Source organism: Atractosteus spatula, chromosome 4 (assembly GCF_055471065.1).
Source record: "Atractosteus spatula isolate fAtrSpa1 chromosome 4, fAtrSpa1.hap1, whole genome shotgun sequence".
NCBI classification, from domain to species: Eukaryota; Metazoa; Chordata; class Actinopteri; order Semionotiformes; family Lepisosteidae; genus Atractosteus; species Atractosteus spatula.
The window spans coordinates 12,322,136-12,343,284 of NC_142709.1; the positions used below are offsets into that span (position 1 = coordinate 12,322,136).

Genomic DNA, 21,149 nt, shown 5'->3' on the forward strand with positions numbered 1-21,149 from the left:
GCATTTCAAAGCATCATATTTTTAAATATGAACCATACTGTATATCAGGGATTCTATGTTTTTATAGTCAATGTCTGAAAATAATGAGCTTGTCAAAAAGGGGAATTGATCCCTCATACAGGTGAGTCTGAATGGTTGCCTGGGGTAAATCACTGTGCTGCTGCTTGCTGCTGCAAGAGGAGAATTTAGGAGCAACACAGGACTTTTTTAACATTTGTTCACTTTGCTTATAAGAATCAAGAATAGGCTTTTTTTTAAAAAAAAGGTCAACTGTGCCTTTGTTTTGTGCATGCAATGACAATGTGAAATTAGAGATCATGGTATCTGGTCAAAGAAAGCAGCTGTTGGTTTCTGTCTTATTAAGAGGAAACCAATTGCTTTCAGTTAAAAAAATCTCATTCTCCAGAGCTTAAAAAAGAACAATCAGAGCTATCAGATGTGTTTTAGGCTAGCGATAATAAATAAAGATGGCTTACTTTGCACACATGACTTATTGTTTGACTTATTTCTCTCTGTTCAATTGGAATCCTGCCTATGACTCTAGAAAAAAATATTATTTCTTATGTTTCTGGAAAGTTTGCAAAACTCCATCTCACCCAAGTCACATGTTTCAGTCACAATGTCTGGAGCAGGTGCATAAAAACACGACCACAAGCTCAATTGCTCTTTTTTCACAAAACTCAAAGGTGAGTGAAAAACCTTCATATTCACACTGTAAATCTCAGTATCAGATACAGAAAAGTTGAGTGATAAGTTTCTGCTTAAATACCCCCCATGATGGTTACGAATAAGAACAATAACAGCTGGTAGGGAATTAACATTCATTTTTGCACTCAAATGACTAAGGAGAAAAAAGCTCCAATAAATATTCTACAGTTTAATAGAATAAAATATTTCATTGCCTTTTATCAAATCCATTTTCTAGGGGCACAGTAGCCTATTGCCTTGAAACATCCTTGAATGTCTTGCACTCAAGTCATTGTTCTGACAAAATGAATTCTAAATGCTTGTACTGTCATACTAGCTTTTGGTCTTCTCCATGTCATCACCCAATATACATAAATACATCCTAAACCCTCTGAGGGGTAATTTGTGGATAGTGTCAGCATTATCTTAGTGCTGTGGAGCCATTGAATGAAATTCATTAAAGAGCTTTCTTCATACTTGTGGTGCCCATCCACCCTGGAACTGTACTCAAGCCAGGCTTCTTGGTAAGTTGCCTAGAAGCACTAAAGAATGCTGTTGGTTTAATAAGTGCCTCTGATATTATTACAATGAAAACCAAATAGCTATTTAGCGGCACTATTAACAATCGTCACATTTCCTTGAACACAGTACAAACCACAGTAAAATTCGCATTGGATAGAGACTTGATTGATACAGTTTCTGACAATCCTACAACCACAAAAGAGCTTCCTCAGGCAAAAGGCTCTGTGTTTTTTGATCCTACAATGCAACTCCAGTATAGGTCATTCTATTGTGTGCTGTCTCTTTAGGAATCCCAGTCATAGTCAGCTCCTGACCCAGTCTAGATACAAACAAGCAGCCTATGGACTACAGGATGCAACCTGTGCCTCAGAGGGAGCCATTAGTGGCTGGGACACTTAGGACTCCTCACAGCATAGTTTCATTATATGATTGCTGTTATTGCTCTTTGCCTGTTGCGAAGTTGACTGAGGATTTCATACTCAATAAAATGTATGTTGTGGACTATCTTTAAATCCATCTTGTGAACAAAGAATAATCCACGAAACAAATACAGTACATCAGTAGCATTACACAAAAAATTAACACAATTTTTATTTTTCTTAAAAAGCTCAGAAAATGAAATGAAAAACAAGTATAAGAGCAGAACTGAGAGGTCGGGATTCCCACAAAGACAGTGTTTTGAGGACACTGGGACCTCTGGAAAAATAACAATTCTAATACACATCAGTTACATACTGTACCTGTAATACACAAACTGTCATTTTACTTGAGAGAAAATTAATAAAATCCATATTAATAACTCTTGAAAACAACACTGTAATAACTTTTGATTTTCTCATATACACAGCAATTCCCTATGGTGTCCCTCTAATCCAGGAAAAACCACAGCAGACCACAAATGTTTTCCAATTAAACATTGTTTATCCTGAGGACTGAACAAGTGTATCTGGTCTCATTTATCACTTAAAGCCATGTGACAGATTAGAAACATGACAAAGACAAATGTCTCAATACCTTAATTATTTAAAAACAGATGCGTACTGTACATCTTCTTGTAATTGTAGCAAAATGCAAAAAGTGATAGTCCTGCTTGACTAATATCATTATTATATCTTCTGCGAAAGATTAACGTTTACCTCAAAAATGTCTTGTTTTATGTTAAAACATTTAAAAGAAACAGCTAAACAGAACAATGCCCATTGATATTTTATTCGTTTGATTAAAATTTGAATGCTTACACTGTATGTAGGAGAGACTCAATTTTCAAGTCACTATTTCAATCGACTTACAGTATATGTCACTCAGATTCAGTTGTCATCATTTTCCACAGGAGCACCTCCAACAGTGTTTAAGGTATAAGACATGTTGCTTTATAGTCTAGTTTCCACTTAAGAGGAATTCACAGAGCCAATAAAAAACCACATGTATTTAAATGTTATACAGTTCTTATGGCTTAAGTGGCCAAGCTGTTTTAAAGGGCAAATTAAACCTGGCAGTATCAATTTAATGAGACTTAAATGACAGCTGATTTTCACAACACCTTCAAATTAATAAACTGTTACCATTCGTATTTCATCAAAGCCTTTAACTAGTGTTAATGAGAAGCATTTGAAGAAAGACTCGTATTTTTAAGCAAAATTTGATACTTACAGTTTCACAGGTTAAATTTGTGTCACAATTAAGAAAAACAGCACGAGGAAGTACAAGCACTGTAATTTATCAAACGACCTCCTCATTTCCCTGCAGTAGCATATTTTACAACGTGTGAAATATCCTGTGTCTCTTTTACAGTCACAATTAATTTAAATCTATTTAAAAAACCACGGATAAGTTACACTTAAAAAAGAGTCATATTCTATCTTAGGGAAAACCATTGCAGGATTTTAAACACTGACATCTGTTTTTAAGTTTCATAAATAATATTAAAGGAAATACATTTCCACAATAGTATTATCAGAAGATTCCAAATAAAGCACAATTGTAAAACATTTGGAATTGCTGAGAACTGTTATTTTGCAGAAAAAAAATACTCCAAGCTCAATATGGGCCCAGGTTAATACTAACACTCATACACAGTACGGTATATAGGAAATATGAAAGATAAGGTGAGAAATGTACAGATTATACCGACACTTCACTCTTGTTGCTTTAAAAAGCAGTAGGTCTATATAATGGCAACCTTACCACCACCTACTGGTCCAAAAGGGTAAGTAAGTAAGGCTTTCATACCAGAATAGTTACAGTACATTAATTGTTACTGTATATTAGTAGTAGCTATTCCAGAACAGATGTTCGGTATGATGGAAATCTTAGAGCTTACATATAGCTCAGGTTCTTGAAGGGCTCAGTATAAAGGCTGAATCCCACTCATCTATTATTTGTTGACTGAACTAATTATTTACTTAAGCAAACCAATGCATCCCTTCTCCCAGGTCTCAAGGTTAGTTTATCTCCAGTTAAAACTCAGTGTAAACAGAATTCAATTTTTTAAGGTGAGGATGTGCGGGTGTTTTTTAATTCAGTGGCAAGAAAATATAGAAGACAAATCTATAATGCAAATGATACTTAAGCTAACATAGAAAAATAAATATATGAATAAATAATAAAAGCAGCAGTTAACTTTAGAGAAATGGGAAAAGGCTATTTGAGTCGCATTTTAGGGGTGGTCTGGATAACAACAAAAGTAAATTTATGTGACTTCAACCAAATGAAAAATCAATGATAGCCACAAAAGGCAAGCTTAGTTGGAAAACCTTATATATAAAGAGATGAATGCTGCCCCACAAGCAACCGAAAAAATAGCTCTAATTCTGTTTAATTGGCATTCACTTGGCTGAGAGATACTGTTCAGAAAACAACCAAATTACATTTAATTTATGGCTTCCTACAGTAATGTAGCTGATTAAAATAATGAAAGTGTGCTTTCTTACACAAAAGCTATTGCAATGTAACTAGACTAAAAAGGTATGTATTGAGATGGTAACAAAATATATTTTATATTAACATGTTAATTTATAGCATTTTGAAATACATTGTGTGAAAGATTAAATATATTAGATAAAAGTGTCTACATTTATTTTAGTGATAATTAACTAGAGAATATATAAATAGATTTGGCAGATCTGAATAAATATTCATGAAATTTTCTATTGCCATTTCTCTGTTATTCTATAATTATGGATCATTTCAAACAAACACTTCCTAGAAAAAAGGAAGCTTTGCTGTATAATTACGAACTGCAACCTATAACTACACTGTGGATATGAAAGGACAAAACTAGTGACAAATTTAATTATCCATTTCCTTTATAATAACAATGAAAATCCATCACTTACCAAGATCAAGATGTATACCAGGAATAAAAGAATTGAGAAAGAATGTGAAAATAACAACTCCCAGGACAGAAATGCATTTGACCAAAAGGATTTTGTCAGATATTCTGTGCTGTAAAACGGGAAAAGGAAAGGGAGAATCTTCACTCATTGCAAATATGAATAAAAATATAGTTTTGAAACTTGACTCACAGCAGTTGCCTTCCCCAGTAATTAGGAAATTAAATCCAAAACTCATGAAACCTATTGGAAATCTGCATTGTCAGGCAGTGTTAGCCTTAACCTCTTTGAATAATTATTATATCTGTATCAACATAATTGCCTTGCACACATGAATAACTAATAATAACCGTATAAATCAGGAAAATGTACAGTATTAAATCAAGTAGCAATGCTGTTTAACTTAAAATTTAACTAACCCATAACCACCAATTAATACAATAATATTGTATATATAGCTGAATAATAATACTAGGAAATGTGTTGTTGGGTTTTTATACTTGGGTATAGTACCCTTGTTTTTCTCATGTTTGCTTACCTTTTTCTGTAGTTCTTGAATATTTGTCTCCCAGTTTTTGTCTTCTTGTGAAATTTGCCTGAAATTACAGCAAATGTGATCAAAGGGATACTCGCCTAAGTCTATTATTCAAACATTTTATTTAGACAGTGAATAACCTGGTCATATGGAGCATAATGAAGCATACTGAAAGCATCTATTAGACACTCTATTTGATAAGAACATTGAAAATGGAATATTATCAAATCCAATTTTAATAGAAAAAAATGTCCCTGACACCAACATTCCTGTAACAGTTTTGCCGTTGCTGTTTTAAGAGTTATACCCCTTAAATCTACAATTTAGCGTATGCATTATTATATAGAGAAAATGAAGAACTATTTATTTCAATTAATGGAAAATTGATTTTAACTTAGAATTATGTAGAGACTATTAAAGCTCACATTTCTATCTAACATATATTCTAATTATTTTCCTCTCCCAAATTCAGTGCGACTTTGCTTTCCATGTATCTTATTGCTCTCTTTTTCATTTTGCCTTATGTGTGTGCGCCAGGAATGTGGCAGCTGGAGTGAGCTAAGTAAAACATTCTCAAATCTACGTATGCTCTTCTGCACACAAACACATACTGTTATACTAAGATAAATAGAGGAAATCATGGGCTGATAACGCCATGAAGGTTTTACAACAGACACATGAGGCACAGCCCCTGTAACATTTCCCCACATACAAACATTAGCCACTTAGAGCCAAGAAATCATTCACACCCAATTCGATTAATTACTGTATATGTGGAACATGTGAGAAGAAAAACAGAAAACACCTGCAGTTTTTGCAGCAACTTACTCTCCATGAGACACACAGACAGGGAGAGAAGCTTGGGGACAGAGCACAGCGTCAGCCATTTATACAGCACCCCTGGAGCAGTTGGGGTTAAGGGCCTTGTTCAGAGGCCCAACAGATTAGGATTCCTCTGCCAGTCATGGGATTCGAATTGTCAACCTTCCAGCCACAGGAGCAGACACTGGGCCACAGAACCACCGTACACACCCTGGTGTGTCTTTATGTTTTTAAGCCTTCACTCTTCAGTCATCACATTTTGAAATTGAAGTTAATTGCTTTATTATGAAACTATGTGGTTGACATTATATCTAAAGCAACTTACAATTGCACCCATTTAGTCAGCTCAGCGTTTCAGTGGAGCAGCTCGGGTGGAGTCTGACCCCACAACACTCTTGTTACAAGCCCAGACACCTAACCACTACTTCACTCTACTACCCTATTGTGTGGTGTAATCATATTGTATATTATATAAAGGCGCTCTGCTAATTAGGAATGAAGATTGATTTTAATGTTCTTTACGCCTGTGGCTATTCCATTTTGCTGATGTGGGCTTTGATTTGATACACCCACAGAATTTACTGCTGCTGTGCCCTGTTGGCATACATGAAACATACACTGTGGAGGGAAATGTATATGAATATACAGTATGTACTGTATATGAAAATCAGTTTTAAGATGAAGACTAAATCATAGCTCTCTATTAAAGATGAAATGTTGTAGAAGAAGTATTAGACCTTCAACCCTTAATATTTTTAAAAGCAATGTGTGTGCAGAACAAAGGCTATAAAGCAATTGCGCTTTGCATTTTCAATCCATTCAGCATTTTCCTTTGCAACCTTGAAAAAAGTATAAATAAATGATGTTACCTTTGAAAGGTTTTAAGCTTCTTTCGCAAAAGGCTTTCCAAAGTGAGCACTTTTTGCATTAAGAGATATTTTACAGCTGTCTCTTCTCGACTGGCAGGGTTAATGCGTTGAGCCGTTAGTCTCCACACAAGAATTTCATGCTTCAGTTCTACAAGAGACCAACAAAGCGGCACAAGTAAGATTAAGGAAAATACACCTACCCTTAAAGCACACAATTCCTTCAGCTTTCAATTACGTCATAATGGCTGTTTAAACGTGTAAGGTTCAACAGTGTTGAACAGTGCAGACATAATAATGTAACTCCTCTCTTTTACCCAGAGCTTTAATCTTAACAGGGCAAAAATAAGATTTGATAAGACCCTGAGGAGGCAAAAAAAAAACTGGCTTGAGGTCAGAAAAGCACTGATACAATATATGAAGGTTCCTGCAGACTGTTGTCAGCAGGTTGCTATGCGTTCAAGAGAGCACCATTAATAAGATCTAATTAAACCTGAAAAAAATGTTCATACATCAGCACAATTACATTTCACAGTGAGCCTCAGAACTGATGTCACTGCAAGACCTTAGACCAGCTGTTTAGCCACCTATGTGAATATGGCGGCTTTATAAATTACCAACTCGCCGTGATGAACTTTATGGATTTTCTTTTCAATTTTCATCGACCAGTCACCTTCAGAGAGGCTCTGCTGTACTTCCTGCTCCAGGCTCACTACGTGCTGAGCTCTAACGGCCCTGTGCAGCTGGCATGCCTCTCTTCAACAGGAAGTGATTAGACTGAATGCACTTAAATACAGTAATAATAAGTTATGTGCACTGAAACAAAATCACCACATAAGCTATGATTAGCTGATGAGATTTCATGTTGTGCTCTCACAGTTATGTGCTCGCCAAGATCATGTATTTTTCTGCCACTTATTTTGAAGAAAACGGGGAAGAGGGGTCATATAAATATTCTGTCGAGTTGTACAGTGCGTCCTGGCAGTTGCTATACTTTGAATTAAAGTCAAATAACATGCTTTAGCTTTCAGATCTTGCTGCCAAAATGATTAATGGCTTTTATCCTTCTAAGCGCTGTCATTCCAACAAATTAATTTTATACAATGGTCCAGAATGAGATATCATTCTTTAAAGTCAAAACAAAGCAGCAGAGGTTGGTTTAGATAATCAGCGGGAATCAGATTCTTAAATATCTTACTTTATCACCTGCTAAAAATCAGGCAGAAATGTACTGTGATTCTTTAGAACTCTCCAGTGCAAAACCTTCCTGACTTTGTCCACATTTTCCAAAATGAAAGTTCCAGTTTTTCATATTGGTTCTAATGTCATCAATAATCTATCTGTAACAACATTAAATTAGGACTGGGTGGTATTTATTTATGGAAACTAAATTATTAAAACTTCTATTTTCATGCTGCCTTTGCTATGCAGTTATTTTGCAAGGGAAATACATGACCATTCCCTTTTTTTTAACCAGGACCTTTGGGTAATTCTACATACAGACACAAGCACTGGTTAGGGCCCACAGGAAGATTGTGTCAGTCCACCTACGATTAAGCAGTAATGAATGCTCAGCATGACAACGCAATGAAGATAAGCAGCTCCTACTACATGGGGCATGATGAAGTAATTGAGTGCATCTCCACACGATTTTACACTGACATGACATCGTATGCTAGCACCATAAGGTACAGTTGTCAATTATTTCCAATGTCAATTATTTCCAATGATTTATGTAGTTTTAAATCTTACCTACATTGATTTAATGACAGTCACCCAGAATGATTTTAACCTGTTTTATGATCCCACTGACAGTTTCCCTCCCCCAATACATCTCGGAAAAAAAAAACCTGTCTTCTGTACTATAGATCATTTCCATGTCAGATATTCATTAATTCAAAAAAGTACCAAATTAAAAATGATAAGTATTATAAAATACAGTATTTGTACACACATACTGTAGACATACTAACACTATTTCTATCCAAAAATACACCCATACTTTATATATTTCTAAATCACAGTCTTAGCAAATACTTCTAGTAGCAGATCAGTCCACTTATAATAGTAATTACAGCTGTGACATGTTACAGCATCAATTCCAACTACATGTTCACAGATGACTAAGAAGATGTGGGATCAGACAGCAGAACTTGATGCAGCTTGGCATGGGATGAGGGTAAAGGTTCAGCTACGTCTTGCAGCCTTCAATTATGCTTCCTGTTATTTTTTACATTACATAACATATTCTGCAGAGGAGTGCATTCCTGGTCCTGGAGGTCCAGTGCGATATTTTCATTCTATCTCAGCTCTGGAAGAGCTAAATCACCTAGTTACTGGCTTTGTTGGACCGAATTAAAAGCTTTTCCCAGCTCTTTAGGTGCTGCTGTTTTAATGACACATTCAAATCCTGCAGACACACTCGCCCTCTAAGGCCAGGATTGGTCACCCCTGATCTACTATCTACTATCAGCCTCTAAACCCATGATGTTGCCTGAATTGACATACTAATCAGATTTACTGCTGCCTTCAGCAAAGTACAAGAGGCATGTGTACCTACAATCGTACCTCCGGAGAGTTTTAATTGCATCAGTCTAATTCCCTAACAAAATAGCATGTGGCAAAGGCCTGGCCTGCAGCTACTTTACAGTTCTCATGAATCATGAGACATACCACATGTTTTGTCTGTCTACTACTTTGGACAGGAAGGTTCACACTTTGTGAGCATACTGTTCCCTAATATTTTAGTAGATCATGTAGATACAGTACACACACCGTGTATATACTGTACACATTATACAGTACATAAAATTATCCCATTTTTAGGTTTTGAAAGCATTATAGATCAAATCTCATGACAATTTGCTCATTTCCAAACTAAAATGACATTCCGATGTCAAGCTTTCAAGTAAAACCAATTAATAGAGCCATTACACTATGCAACTATTTTCAGTTACTGTAATGTGTTGACTGCTTTCACCACACCAAGATCAAATAAATAATGTATTAATGCTGTGCTAACTGTCCAACTCTGGTCCCTGATTATTGACCATATATGTCCCCTGCCAACCATTCAAAGTATTTAATGACACAAATTTTTTAACATGACTAAGATTCGAGGTTACTGGGAGTGTTTTCTGAAGGTAAACACTCAGAACACTACAGTGTGGAGCAGGGGTTAAGTCCATCCAGCTTTACGACAGAAACACCCTCCAAGAACTGGGACAGAAGGACAGAATAACACTGACATTGTCAAACTGTCCCCTGTGTTGCTCATTCTCTCACTCAACTGAAAATAATGCTAACTCAGTCAAGCAGCAGCTCAGAAAGCAGAAAGCAAGCATGTAACTGAGGGTGAACAAAGATATAATGCAGGTATAATATGATCTAACACACAGATGACTTCTGGGAGAGCCAGCAATACTGTTTGAACATGGAAAGATGAACTCGAAAAGCAGTGATGGTTTCAAGCCTGCCTCTATTCTCCCAGCAGCTAAGTAGATATCAGAAATGAGATGGTTACATACTGTGCTTTGGTGTTAAGCTATCAACATCTCTGGAAGCGGCAGCTGAATTTATGTGTAAGAACCCCACTTTTGGTAGTGTGGCTAAGGTACTGTACCTTTATGCATGAAACCGCCACTCCAGTAAAGATGTATTTTACTCATACCTTGTACAATAATCAAAACTTTTTTCTATCAAAATCAGTCCTAGCCTGCAGTTCCCTAAGCTTAATAAACCCTTAATAAACACCATAAACTTTTCACCACAATCTCCTCTCTACCTAAGTGATACACCATTTTTATACAGGTAAAACCCAAGAAAATTCTGACATCAATTTCACTCAGACAGCTAGTGCCCGCCAGTGATCTTTGAACAACAGGTGAGCTCCATTTCTAATGTACTGTTTGAAGCTGCCTGCATTGTGACCTCTAGTGGCAGACCTACATTAACTACAGTCCTTTCTTGAAGTACCATATCTGACAATCCTCAGCGGCACATACAGTATATATTGTACAGTAACTTCAATCAGCTATGAATAAAATGACATAATACATACTGTTCATCTTTCTATATTATTATTTTTGTGTCATTTTGATCAGGTTTGTGACAGAACCATAAACCAGATTAATATATTGCTATTTAATGTTTAATGATTCAACATCAATGATTATGACATTTAAAGATTGAACATTGATCATACCACAATTTCCCTTTCCTAAGGTATATAAAAATGCCAGCAGAGCACACTATTAATTACAAATATACAGTTCATAATATGTATCAATTATTACAGTATTTGATATACAGTACAGTATCAACAGAACAGAAACAAGACATGTCTTCTCTGTCATCATGCTAGCTGTTTGTGAAATGTTTAGGATTCTACAGTTGTGAGTCAGGCAGTCAAGGCATATCTGTGAATTAGAAAATTCAAACCCTGTGCAGAACATGTTCTCAGATGCTGCCAGGTTTTACAGTACAGGAGAGGTCATCCTAAGAATTATGATACGTTCTGCATTCGAAAAAAAAAGACAAATTTAAGCCATGAAAAAACTTACATTGTTAGAAATACCTTAGAAATAAAATCATACAAGGGAAAGGGAAACCGAGCTGTTTCTCCTTTTAAATGTTATAGTGAAGCTTCTGCCGATGATTGTAGTTCTCCAGGCAGACATGCTCACATTTATAAAATGTTTAAATTTGCACACCAGGAAACTAGTTTGCAAAATGTGAAAAGTCAAAGTCATAACAGTCAGGGAGCTAGAAGACATTTAAGGAAGCAAGTTAGTTTGGTGTACTCTGGATTATATTTTAAATTGTACAGCACTTCACTGCATTTTACTTGCAAAGTCTGAATAGCAACAGTTAGACACTGCAAAATGAAATAGTTCTGACAATACAATACAGTACTGCAGAGTTCTAAAGCGCTTTCCTCTGCAGGGCTGCTTCTGTAATTGGCTTTTTTTTTTTCCTTTTTGTCAGTGTGCTACCAGCTTTCTGTAAAATAACTTCTAACCCCCTCGTCAAAATGGCAACGTAGAGTGTTTAAAAAATAAAAGTGGCAAAATATTTCTGTAAATTATATACACTCTGCTTAAAAACACTAATCTTGTTTTAGCCAGGCTGCAGATTTGCCATTGCAAAGGTGAGCTTTCACTTTTGCCATGCACGCTGCCTCAATTGTCACCCTTGCTTCATCTGATGCATAACGCAAGGCCAGTCTTTTCATTAACAACACAAACATGTCAGAACAAAGAGTGCCATCAAGGGGCAGGTTTCTACAATAAATTTACCTGGCCAGTCCAGTCTAGCTTTGCCCTGAATGGAATATCTTTTTAAAAATCATTATAGAGTACACCTCATGCAGCAGCAGTTATTATCTTATTAAAAGCATAAGCACCATCACTTTAGTCCTTAACTTCTGCAGATGGCATTTAAATAACATATTGTATTGGGAAAAGCCTTTACTTCATTATTTCTATTTGGTGTTTTCAATTTAACTCAAGGGCAAGATTACTCCATTTCTCTTCTCTATAATGTACTGTATGGGGATACAAGTAAAAGAGAACAATAATGCAGTATCTAGTATATGCATGATTGTTTAATAATTTTAATTATTGTATTTGAGCTAATAGTCCAATAATAGTAGATCTTTCAAAGCCAAAACAGAGATTCTACAATATAAAGCATACTTCTGTTTATACACTTCAAGACATTTAGCCACATTGCAGTGCTATGATGAGAATAATAATACCAGAGTGCTTTCAAATACAAGACAAGAACCACATCATCCATCAGTGAAGTACAGAAACCACTTGGGGAACACATAACAATCATTCTGTGCCAACAGCCCCACTACATCTCCAATTTAGCTAAAGGGGAATGAGCCAAACCAAAGCAGAATTTAGCCTGGGCACCAGGGTACCACTCTTACAAAGAGTGCCCTAGGATCTTTATAGATATCTAGACAATCAACGTCTTATCCCAAAGACCACCACCGCCATATTGAAGGATTCTCTCAGCAAATCCTGGATTAGCGGGGAGGAGTACCACCTGCTGTTCCACTGATGCATACACTATTTTTTTAGCTAATAAACAAGACCCGGACAATAATAAATCATTGGTGGCGGTAATATAGAGAAGGTTTTAAATCAATATGTCTGGAAATTGCTTTTCCTGCAAATATCAGACAAATGTTAAAGATAATCCAGCAGGGAAGCGTGATGGCATAGTGGTTCACATTGCTGCCTCACAGCACTGGGGCCCTGGCTTCCATTCCCATCACTTTCCAAGATACAGTCTGAGTGGGGTTTGTATGTTCTCCCTGCGATCATGCGGGTTTCCTCCAGGCGCTCCGGTTTCCTCCCACAGTCCAAAGTCATGCTGGTAGGTTAATTGGGTGGTGGTGAAATTGCTCCTGGTGTGAATGTGTGTGTTTGTGTCTGTGTGCCCTGTGATAGGCTGGCATCCTGTCCAGGGTGTATCCTGCGTTTTGCCCATCGTTTTGCCAAGATACAGTGGGCTCTGGCTCCGACATGACGTTGTGTTGGATAAAGCAGTTAGAAAATGGATGGATAGACAATCCGGTGATTTAGAACAGCCAATCCTTTGAAAACACTAGAGTACTAGTGAATTTGAACAAAATTTCAGGTCTCAGCAAAATGAGTTCTAAACTTTCAGTTTAATCCATGCATATTTTTATTTATCTGGTAGAGACAAGGAAGACTTAGGCTGAGAAGAAATGTCTGAGGTCTAAAATGAGTCCCTTGACAACATATGATTCATTTTTATTTTTTCTTCTAAAAATATGATCCCCCTTTTATTTAGCAGCTATATAATCATTTTCCAGCAGGTTTTCTGACATTCCCTCAATGTTTTGTCCAACCAGCAAATAACACAGGATATTCTGGGATGTCAAAAAACCAAATGTAAGTCAGTGTGTGAGGCATGACACATGACATTTCATGAAGTCTGATTATTTTTGAAAATAACTTACTATTTGAAGTGACAAATGTAAATGAGATTTCAAAAGTAATGAGAAAATTTGAGGATGCCAATAAGAATATAATAAACAAGAGAAAATGCTCCTTAATACAACCTGACAGAAAACCTATATTATCCTAAAGATAATAATACATTAAATAAAAACCTGCATAGTATATTATGCAGATTCAGAAAGAAGACATCTGTGATGCAAATTCTGGTCCCTGAATGAGGAAAACGCAGACCCTCGGTCGATTACAATATTTCACTGAGGTCACTACATTAACTAGAGAAGACAGCAGTAGCCTACTGTAAAAGACAACCTGAATATGATTTATTAATCTCTGAACCACTGCAGTTTTATTCGTCCACCGCAGCAAGATAAGAGATATAATGGTCTATAATAGCCTCCGTACTATTATTAGCAACAGGACTTCATAATATGAATTAAGAGAAAAGCAAGCACTTCTTGGGCAGTTTTTGATGTGATTTTTTTTTTCTTAGGACAAAATTACTGTCTCTCGGAGATGCAGGTCAGCACTCTGTTTTTTAGTGCTTTCAGTAGAAATTAAGTTAAAAAAATGTGAAAACATCCTGCGTGTTCTCCTTGTGAAAACCAAAAAAGATGAAGTTCTGGGACACCTGCAAGTTCCGCAGTGTAAATTTCACACTGTTAAATTTCCGCTGAAAAAGCAGAAATGTAAGAATACTGTAATTTTGGTTCTTTCCACAGCTGGGTTTTCAAATATATATAATTTTCTTTCTTCAACAAACAACACTAATTAAGCCATTTTTGCAAGTGCAGTCTTGCTACAGTATGTTCAGTTTTGTGATAAAAAATGGAAACAGGCTTCTACTCATTATAAAAGTGTACATTTGTTTTAGATTACATACCTTCACAATACCTAGTGGTTCTGACATGTATTTGTGCAATCGCCTGCTGTACTTTGAAGAAACTGAATTCAATAATGGAACATTCTGTTCAGAACTGTATAGTCATTTATTTTTATTTCCCCCCATTTGTCTACAACGTACAGTAAGTAAACTTAGAAAAGTGTACAGGACTGTGCTTGTTCATAAATATGATGTATTTATTCCTGTATACTCATAACTCATTTTATAGCCAAAAAACAGAACATTTCACTGAACATTTGTAGAATCTTTTATAGGATGAAATCAATTCTATAACAGCTTCTTTAGGTGTTAAATAACCTACATGTACAGTATATCTGTCAAAGTAATTCACAGCAAGCTAAACAGATGCTGAAATAATTTAAAATGTTTTATCTTAATTAAAAAAAAAACAATATTAAGAGTGAATAAAGACACTGAAAACATCTTGTGTTTTCTAGATGTCTGGTAATTATTGAATTATGAATTTGCTACTGGAACTGTGCTTTTGCTTCGGGGTTTACTTCATTTTTGAGAAAGGAAGATGGATAGAGTAAGCCAATAGTGAGTAATTACAGGAAACAAATGTGTATTTTACAGTCTCTTATTTTACAGGAAACATCTTCCCAATGTTTTCATTTTCTAGTCATGTAACAAAAAATTGGGAAAGCAAGTGAGCAACACAAAAAGCAGCTTTCTATAGATAAAACAATTTCATATCTACAATCTATAACATAATCTGAAGGAAGTATTCTTTTTAACAGTAGAGTTTAATTGCAGTTGTAATGTTGAATACAGCGGTACCTTGAAAAAAGTATTTTTTTACAGTTGATAGTGTAGCACAAATTTGATGTATATACGTATACAATTATATATACATGTATATAAAGAGGGTAGATATCTAAATTTATAAATAAAGTGGTCAGTGGTCAGAATCTTTGAGCGGTTACATGCATTTTCATTTCTACAAGACATTGTATATACGTGATCACATAATGTATTGTGTACTATACTGTTTTCAATTGACAAGCATTAGTATAATACAGACTAATGAATTATGAAGGTTATCCTAGATGGTGAAAGAAGCCTGGAAACAACACGACTTACCAACAATCTCACTAGGTTCCTTGTTGTATAGTTTTTTGTTCCAGAAAAGCATTCGTAGAAAAGGAAACGATGTCAGGAGAACAAGACATATTCCAAGAAACATATGTCCTGTAAATGCAGCAAAATCAATCCCCTACAAAAAAGGGAAAATGGTTAATACTGAGTTTCAGATCTTCTGGAGTGTTAAAAGTAATTCACAACAAACAGCAGACTACCTTTTAGTAACATACAACAAACGTCTGCAGTCGCATATGTCCTGTCAGTGAATTGCAGCACTAAAAAATAATTAATACTTTAATGTACTGTACCCTTACCTTTTATTCCACTTCTAAATATTGTTGATATCACTGAAGAAAAATGTGTTGTTCTAGAAGCTTTACAACATAATTTAAATTTAGAGACACAACAGCTCATATCTAAATACCTGCAGAAAATGCATTCGGAGATACAAATTTTAAAGTATGTTAGTAGCTTTTTTGTTTATTTAAAGGAACCACATAATTCAGTAATAAAAATAATTGCTTCAGATTATAATTGAAGCCTTAACTGTATTGGTGCATGGAATCTATTTAGTGGCTAATAGTTTCTCCTACCATCGTCTCTGCCACTTCTGTTTTAAGACAAAAAACACAACTTCTTTACTAAGGCCTAGGCCAGTTGTAATCGTCTGCACTGCAGTAGTTTGTAAATGTGGTAAATGGTAAATGTGGTGATATCAATATGCAGCTTACTGAACAAAAAAACCTTTAGGTAAACGTTTCTGATCAAAAAAGGCATTTGCAAAGGGAATTTGTAACCATAATCACTTTTGAAGTCTTTTGAAAATGTTATTCTATACATATAAGTCTCGAAGTCTCACCACTGCAGCAGTAACCTCAACCCTCAGGCAAGCAAATACTTTATGGAGGTTTTCTCAAACCATGAGTTAGTACAGAATTACCATATTACTCTTGCATCATTTATACTCTGATTTGTCAACTTGAAACAAACAGAATAGAAAGAATGAGAAGCACAGACTAAGACTCCAAAGCCTGGCTTATTACTGAAGAAACACAAAGGAAATTTAAGCAAACCTGATTAAAGTACATGTACATAAGTAAGGAAAATGAACTGCCTGTGATTTTGCTGAATGTGCATAGATCCTTTTTAATTAATAATGAATGCAAATGCTTTCCCTACCCAGGCATTGATTAATTTATTCAAAAACATACGATTAATAGTCTATTTCGGACTCCTGTTAATACTTTTTAAAAAGCACCCATTCTTAAATAAATTAAACAAAAACATGAACTGATTAAATATGTGTTTTACAAAAAAAACACAACATGTTTTTTCCTTAAGGCATATTAAATGTCTAACTAAAATGTCTGGAAATCTGTTTCAATAAGCAATGTTTACAGTTTCTAAATACAATGGAAAACTACAAGCTTTGGGTGAGTTAAGGAAGCATATCTTACGGCTTTACAAAACAGCACCCTTTTGTGCTTTTTCTATTTTTGAGACAGCACAGGTCTATCTTTTGAGGCTTACTATGAGGAGATTGTAAAAGTGAATATCCGCAGCCTTCTGTTACTTGTTTTTTTTTTAATCAACTAGCTGTCACCCACGCAAGTCTGGGCAAACACAGCATTACAATTATGAACAGGAAAACATGATTTATCACTGGGTCTGATTAAATGCCATCCAATCAAAAACACCATTATTTCTGTTGTAAAGCAGCAAGAACTTAATGTTCATTTATACCCCCCTGTTCAGAATGCCATGCTTCGCTTATGTAACACACATGGCCACCATCATTTTCATTAAGCCTTAGACTGTGGTATTATCTATTCATTAGTATGTAAGGGGGGTTTCATTACGGTTCCATTTGCTACAAGGATAGAACGGATGATTGGAGCTTAACAGATGAGTTAAGCTAGGATGTGCTGTTTTTCTCAACTCATATAATCAATCTGCTGTTAAAGATACAAGTCAGCCGTAGACAAAAGCTATTTAAGGATTGTTTTCATTTATACACTAATACAAACAAGGGGGACAATGTTATATACAGTATATAGCGCATATACAGTATGTGTCCATGCTACTATTTTTTTCAGGCACATATTTCTGTAAGACTGGGAACTACTGTATATACTAATAAATGTTTAAAAATAAAATGTAATATCTAAATCTATATACACAAAGAAAACTTCTGTATAACCCTGCAAACGAATTAATACTTTATTAATAGTTGATACACAGTTATAAAAGCAATCTCTGTCTCTACAGTATAATGGCAGTCCTGAAATTTGAAAGAAGGTTACTGTCTATCGTATTGCAGTACATTATTTCCTCCGCTGTTTCACCAGAACCATTAGAAGTCCACTTAATAAAAATAAAAACTTCTTTGTGACACTGTCTGGAAACCAAAAGTACTTGTATTACTTTGAGTGTCATAGATTTAAACAGGAATGGTTTCAAAAAGCTTTCAAACTCCTTTCAGTGGAAAGAGGAAAGTAAGCAGTAGTAATAGTCTTGACATCTAAAGAGAGAAAATTATGCTTGTGTCCACTTCTCCATTTGCCAATGGTGTGATCAGTATCCAAAATGATGAGTATCAAAGCATTGTTTGTTCATATAATGGAACCCCTTCCGTTTCATATACTTCTTTGAAGTATTTGTACGTGTTATTTACTGCTAAGATCTCCTATGTTTCATATGGGTGTTTCTGTTGATTTTAAGTTTCCTCTGTCATCAGAAAAGTACCAGAGTATACTAATAAAAAACAGCAGTTGTATAAATATGGGAACGATAACAAAAAGAGATGGTGCACCTGGCAATTTTTAAAGTAAAATTGTTTGCCTAGCGAAACGCTCACATAATACATTTATAGATGTCCTCAAAGAATCATACTTGTTCCATGGATTTCACTGTCACAATTGCACTGTCAATAATCTCTCATAATACACAGCAATGGTGATTGCATTTTTACATTGGCAGAAATTTAGCTCAAACAAATTGTGAATAAAATCAATACACTTGATCAAAGCTAAACCTGCTGTGAATTATCAATTTTTTAGTTTCATTCAAAAAATGTAGCACATTTTGCCTGTGATTATTGAAATATTCCTGAATAGAGGACCTAGAGTTCTCATGAAGTATAACTGTATTTCCCAAGAAAACTCTTAGACGTATTTTTCAGACACTGTGCCTCTTCCCATTGTGATATTAATGCTAGATTACAAAAGGCAAATGACTTGAAGTGGTAAAACATAAACTACAACTGTGTTCAATGTTTGCTAAACGTATACTGTACAGCTCTTTTAGACTTCATTGTTTTTCAATCCACCGGGCTTGAGACTGGTTCAATCAGCTTTTTTGATTACATTTTTGATTACATTTTTTGTATCTTAAATGCTGAAGCAAACTTGGACTGAGGCTAACTAACAGCACATTTTTGTTATAAAACCCTTGGACTCAAAGAGAAGGCTACCTGATTTCTCATGAACTTTTATGTCTTAATTTCTTTGAATTCATGAAGTCAAATAGTTTTTGCAAGATTGTGGTATAATCCTTTACAAACACCTTTGTAGTTCACTGCACACTATCTGTATAGATATACTGTAACGAACAGTTCTTTCCGGACCCTATGCGGACGACACAATCTGAAGAAGTGGGGAAACACTAGGAAAAAGTCATGCAGGAATACGGGGATGAAAACAGGGGGGGGGGCGTGTCCAAAGTGCGCTAGTGCACGGGGGAGGTGTGGCCGAGGCAAACAATCCAAAAGTAATCCATAGAGGGAATCCAAAAACGCAAGAAAGTCCATAGCCAGGAGATCCATCCAAACAAGGAATTAAAAACACGAACCGGGTCGGAACCGGCGGACAAGGAACAGGAACAGAGGTTAAAACCTTAACGGGACCAGGCGCTTCCAGGTCCCGGACTCACACGGTGCGGAAACCAGATGCAGAGCCAGGATGAACGTCAGTGCCTGGCTTTTAAGGTGGGCTGGGAAAAGGGGTCAGGTGCACAGAATTAAGTCTGAAGTGAAAGGGCTGGAGCACCCTTAAGGAGGAGGGACTATACTCGTGACAGATAGCAAGGGTTGGCTGTCCTAATAATGGAGGATATCAACTGAAAAGCACTTTCAGGGGGCTTGCAAATTTTTCACATTTTCTTTCCAACTTGCTGTCTGCCATGTGAGTCAGGAACGATGCATAAAGTGAAGCACATGCTAATTCAAGGAGATTTCAGATTATCTCCCATTTCAACTCGATTTTCCATAATTAAAACGATACAGAAACTGCTAGAACATGTTGAATAAAGAGTTATCTTCCCGTCCTTTTCTATGGCTATGTACTTTATGGTACTCAGAATCAGACAACTCAAAGGGACAATGTCAGAGGTTAATTTTTTCATCATTATTTGCTTGTGATATTTGAATCACCATACAGTACTGCATTATATAGGATTTGTTTATCTGTTCCAATACTTAAATCCCTACTACTATAACTTTACTAGGAAATAACATCACTGAATAAGGAATTAAAAATGCAATGGGAAAATGACAAATGAAAGCTTAACCCACTTGGCTGAGGGCCAACCACCTGGCCACACAGTAGGATATGAAGGTTAGGACCCCCTGACAGAGAGAGAGAATATATCCGAAATGTAGCTGCAGAGGTGGAGACGGGGTGGAGGAGAAATGCAGAAAAACAAATGCAAGCGAGAGAAACATACTATGGTATTTATACTTTTTTGTGACCTCATGGAGAATTATGGGTTAGAGTAGCAGAGGTGAGAGTGACCTTGGTTGATGTCAACCATCCTGAATTTTCTTTAAAACTTCCATACAGTATATTTGCATATGCTCTGATTAGCAGAAACAAGTGGAGACGGGCTTAGTTTTTCGCTTGTCATTGACTGACACTGAAAATAACGCATTGATTGTAATCACCAAGTATTCAGCAGGGTTGTTTTAATTGACAGTTTACAGAATAAAATATTTGTGCTTCACTTTGGAAATCACCATTGCTTCGTTTTTTTCCCCAGGGCTTTTGCAACCTTTTTTGGTTCACCTTACGAAAGTTTTTTTTTTCCATGAGTACTGTATTGTAACTATCTCTTTGAGTGCAAAGCAAGAGATTTCAGGGGCTAAGCATGTACGTGTGAGAGGGCATCGGAATGAGCCACTTAATGAGTGAGACCTGACATCTCTGTAGTCTCTACAGCCCAAGGTGAAGGTTTTCATTGCCTGTGAAATGTTGAAGACAATTCCACGCATTACTTCGTTGTGCATTTAGAAAATGTTTACTTTTTTCAGATCAGTTTCAATGGACCCGAAAATGTATTCTTCAGTGCAGTTCTCACTGGAATTGTAAATGACATATGACAAGTGACACATGTGTAATTTGTGCC

The 21,149-nt window shown here is 35.9% G+C and overlaps 1 protein-coding gene across 1 annotated transcript in view; it reads right to left on the bottom strand.

Annotated features, from left to right (window-relative positions):
* oca2 (oculocutaneous albinism II) overlaps positions 1-21,149 on the bottom strand; it is a 133,091-nt gene that overhangs the window by 41,870 nt on the left and 70,072 nt on the right. The window contains exons 15-18 of the mRNA XM_088913271.1: positions 15,750-15,882; positions 6,768-6,915; positions 5,080-5,137; positions 4,545-4,653 (exon numbers count right to left, since the gene is read on the bottom strand). Of these exons, the coding sequence (XP_088769397.1) occupies positions 4,545-4,653; positions 5,080-5,137; positions 6,768-6,915; positions 15,750-15,882 (448 nt within the window). The remainder of the gene's footprint in view (positions 1-4,544; positions 4,654-5,079; positions 5,138-6,767; positions 6,916-15,749; positions 15,883-21,149) is intronic.